General features: G+C 42.4%; 1 protein-coding gene across 1 annotated transcript in view; it reads left to right on the plus strand.

The window, feature by feature from the left end:
• The window catches only part of LOC143037031 (uncharacterized), a 110280-nt gene that overhangs the window by 64836 nt on the left and 40444 nt on the right, over positions 1-5000 (plus strand). Inside the window, exon 6 of the mRNA XM_076205136.1 lies at positions 2172-2493. Within this exon, the coding sequence (XP_076061251.1) occupies positions 2172-2493 (322 nt within the window). The remainder of the gene's footprint in view (positions 1-2171; positions 2494-5000) is intronic.

The raw sequence follows: 5000 nt of genomic DNA on the forward strand, positions 1-5000 counted from the left end.
TCCTCCTCATCATCTTCCTCCTCTTCCTCTTTCTCTTCCTCCTCCTCCCTTCTTCTCCTTCTCTTCCTCTTCCTCCTCCTCCTCTTTCTCCTCTTCCTCCTCCTCTTCTTTACCTCTGGAGTGTTGTTAGGGGGGAGTAAGCACAGTTATTGGCACACGGTGGGGGGCGCTTTCCGGTCTCACTCTCCTTGTGAGTCGTCGTCATGGTCCAGGATCACGTGCTGCTCTCGTGATCGACAGGCAATACCCTCTTGTGGGATCGTTCAGATCTGTGGGTAAAGTTGCGGTTGTACACACACACACACACACACACACACACACACACACACACACACACACACACACACACACACACACACACACACACACACACACACACACACACACACACACACACACACACACCAGATACTTGCTCAAAGGGGTTAGTAACGTCTTGCAGTGTTAGTGAATTTTTTTAATGTCCTGAACAGGGATCGATCTCGGGTCTGTTCCGTCAAGAGTTCTCGATGTTAACAAAGGATTACAAAGGCGGAGCATACCGACAGTAGACTTATTGGTCCATAACTAGGTCGGATGCGAAAAGGAGAGCGAAACTTTCCGATTCAGGATGACTCTCTCTCTCTCTCTCTCTCTCTCTCTCTCTCTCTCTCTCTCTCTCTCTCTCTCTCTCTCTCTCTCTCTCTCTCTCTCTCTCTCTCTCTCTCTCTCTCTCTCTCTCTCTCTCTCTCTCTCTCTCTCTCTCTCTCTCTCTCTCTCTTCCTCATTACTTTTGAATCTAGCTTGAGTTTAGCTAGATCCAATGTGTCTTTCAACTCAAAACCAGTCTCGCTGCGTTTGGATTACTACTTAGCGTTGCATTGAATTTGCATTATTATTTGCTTTATTCTCCTTTATTATTAGTTACATGTCAATTTATTATTATTTACTGTTTACCTGTTTGTTTATCATTTAACTATACCTATGCACTTATTTGTGTATTTGATCTATTATTCACATTATTATAGTTTTTATTTATTCATTTATTTATCATAATTATGATTTTTTCGCATTCGACCTAGATATGGACCTAAATGTCTCCTGTCGGCATGCTCCGCCTTTATAATCCTTTGTATAAGGTCAAGCAATTTGGTTACCACTCGTTAGTATGAAGAAATTGATTGCAGTTAGTCTGAGCGTCATGTACTCATGTTGATCGTTACAGTTATCCTTCCTTTTTGTTTCATTACGTTGGGAGGTATCATCGGACAAAAACGCTCATAGTTTTCAAAAGCGATGTACCAATTTATAACATATATATAGAACCAGTAGCTATAGCATTCACGAAGTATGTTCTGCTCGTTCTTGATCATCTATTTGTCGTTTAAGGGTCATTAGATAAACTTTTCACACTTTCGAACATTATAGACATTATCATGAAATATGGTAGTTGACATGTACATCTGTCAGCGCCATCACATACGCGTTCTCAAAAACATCCTTGATCTGTTATTCTTTGCAACGATCACTGTGGTTGATAGGCGTGTTCCAATACCCCTCCCGCACTCCTTCCTTCTCCTTCGTGTGTGTAAATATCATTACCTATTTTTCAAAATCGTCGTCTCGTTTTATGTCTGTACGGCACCTAGCGCATCGCAGTTGAAACTCTGTGAATTAAGAGACACAGCGACATCATAACACAGGTATTCACATCAAGGAGATGACTATGAATGATGATCACAGAATACATGCGAACCACAATGGCGTTATGACACTACACTCAGTATTGAAGTAGAGAGTGACACGGAGTAAGACGTGTTTTTCACAACAGTACATAAGATGGAAATGTATTGAAGGTGAGGTTATTCCACACCTACAAATTGGTTTCACGTGTACGGTACTTCCTCTGAGGCACATATCGTTATAGACATCAGTGTCACTTAGCCTAACGGATAAATGGGCCCCTGGGGAGATAAGAGAGTTTCACAAGGGGGGCCACAACTCAAAAACTAGTAGTAGTTAGTGGATGCCTGACAATTTTACTCGGGGTTGAGGTAACTTCGAGGGGGATGATGGGATTGCATGGGAACACAGGTTGAGAACATGGACGTTTCACCCTCGCATTCCGCGTCCCCATTTCAAAACGCACCTCATCATGTTTCTCTTTTTTTATATTCCATATGTTGTATAAGTTTACTACCTATTGTTAATGGACACATGTTACCACGCCATCGTGAAATGTACATCTACGTCACTGGTTCCCAACGTCGTCTGCTCAGATACTATACTTATGCAGTGTTGTTTAGTCACGGCCGGAAGATGATCATTTCAACACAGAATCAAATCGTCTGGCATCCACCAACTACCACTGATTTTTGGCCCAGAGACCATCTTAGGAGCTGGTGTGGACTCCCAGCAAGTCCAGGAATCCCTGGGAGCTGGTGTGGACTCCCAGGTTGGGATTTACTAGGGAGCACCATCAATGTCACTCGTCAGCAGAAGCTTGCCACAAACGTTAGGAAACAAATTTGTAGACAATGACGTCACATCGTCGGAGATATCAATGGCACATCGAAACTCGACTGTTTATTCAAAATGTCCCCCATTTTGTGCCGTAATATTTCGAACTCTAAAGATCGCTAATGACTACTGAGGGTGTACAACTGGGATAAGTGCTTCGACAATTAATGAGCTTGAATTGATATTAAAAGGATTCTAAGTCACGGTCACAACCTTTGTAACACAAATACATACAATACTCTGTTTTAATTTTTCATTCATAGTGAATAACTACGACATTTTTTGTTTTTATTTTTCATTCGTGGTGAATTACTACGACAGTTTTCGTTTCTATTTTTCATTCGCAGTGAATTACTACGACAGTTTTTGTTTTCAATTTTCAATCGTGGTGAATTACGACGACAGTTTTCTTCATTACCAGATGACTGCATACCAGAATGCATTGAGGGACTTGTTCTCTCAGTTGTACATCCCAGTTTGGAGGACTTTTTTCCGTGACCTCCATTGACGCCGAAAAAAAGCGAAGAAAATCTGGCAGTGTAAAAAAAAAACTCAAGCGTATAACTTAGATAATTCTGCGTACAAGGACGTCCTGATCCCTTCTATAGGAGGACGTTCAGTGGCCATGTAGCCGTCGAGCAGAAAGTAAAAATGCGCAGAAGTACACTGTATAGGAAAAAAAAAAACAAGTTATAACTAATCGGAATTGGTACGTACAAGGTCCTGGTCCCTTCTATAGGAGGACGTTCAGTGGCCATGTAGCCGTCGAGCAGAAAATAAAAATGCGCCGAGGTACACTGTATAGGAAAAAAAAAACAAGTTTAAGGCTGAATCGGACTTGGTACGACAAGGATAGGTTAGGTTAGACTTCGTCAAAGTGAGAAAACATTAAGAAATACTGTGAGTATCTATATATTTTTATTTCAATAATATTCACATGAAAATGAAAATATAAATTCGTACGGTTTGCTAAGTGACTTGTGATTGCTCACTCGTATTCTCGTGTCGTTACCGCAAGAGACCATAAGGCCTACACTAGGCAGTTCCATGCCCATCACCACCTGCCACCCCTAGTAGGCAAGGGAGTTCACTTTATATTACTTCGTTGTGTGTTTATATAGGATCACATACTGTCCAGTACAGGACTTGAGAGTTATATAGATCATGATCGAGATGGGTAAAGGAAAGGTAGATTGGGAGGGAAAGTCCAAAGGAAGTTTTTGTGACTTACACTTTTTTTTTTTTTTAGTTTGCGTGATCTCTGACGTTTATATCGCGAAGCGAGCTCTGAGTGTCGCTAGATGTATATAATGTAAATGTTCCACTCCGAGGGATGAGATGGTGTGACGTAGTTATGCTCTTCCTTTGTGATCCTTTGTGATCCTTTGCAACGTGTCCTCACGACGCGAATGTGCGCGCGTGACGCACAAGGAACGACATCACGTGACAAGGGAAACTTGAATCGAAAAAGTGAAAGGCAAAGTGTGTTGTACACGGCCAGTGTTGTGGTCAATGCATGGAAGCTGTGACGGGTGAAAGAAGCTGTGGTTGGTGGTGTTGTGAGCCCGCGATGCCATCGACAGTTTTTACAGAAAAGATCTAATAAATGAAAGTGGAAACGATCGTGCAGGGGATAGTCACTCCCTCGGCGCTCGCAGAGGCGTGAAATTTATGTTTGTGGAATGAAAAACCTGAAAGGTTAGAAAATGAGAAAATGGAAAGGAAATTTGGCGACCTCGACGTGACGCCGTGATCGTCAGCGTAGCAAATCACGTGACGCTTGGCTTTGTACGGTGATACGTGACGGAAGTGCTTTCATGCTGCGTTATCAAGACAGGCTGAAACGTGTCCTTGCATCGCCGTCTGTCTCTCGCCCGTCTATCGCCTCCGTAGCCACCCGTCAACATCGTGTCTCCAGATCGCTACCGTCGCACCATCGACGTCTGGCCACTGTCTGTCTATCTGTCGGAACCGTCTACAAACTACCCACATCATCCCGTCTCCTTTCTTTCCCCAGAACTTTCGTCATCTGATCCACCCGTCATATCTTCATCACACTGCCTCCTCCCAGAAAAAACAAACAAAACAAAAACAAAAAACAAACCAACAGTTCTCATGTATCCACTGTATTCACTCTCTTGCATTTGCCCCCAAAGGACGCCCACCCCACCCCACCCCACCCCAGCCCGCCAAACGAGAGGAAGAAAGAAAGAAATACAAGTAAAAAAGAATCGTTCAGATCCTACTCCATTGTTTCACACGACTGGAGTCAGGGCACAACATTCTCGATTCTTCTACTGCCGTGAAAACTTTTGAAGAAACCAATGATATTCAGTATTCTAATATAACTTTCGTTGCCAAATCTTTATCATATATGTCTATGAAATAGTTGCCTTATGTCAAACACTCAGCATTGAACTACGTTTGTGTTGATGCAGCCTATGATTTCCACTGTGGTATTTTAGTTTTCGACACTAGATATAAATTTTTAATATGAAGTT

The sequence above is a fragment of the Oratosquilla oratoria genome, chromosome 21 (assembly GCF_046742065.1).
Source record: "Oratosquilla oratoria isolate Oo_2021 chromosome 21, ASM4674206v1, whole genome shotgun sequence".
NCBI classification, from domain to species: domain Eukaryota; kingdom Metazoa; phylum Arthropoda; class Malacostraca; order Stomatopoda; family Squillidae; genus Oratosquilla; species Oratosquilla oratoria.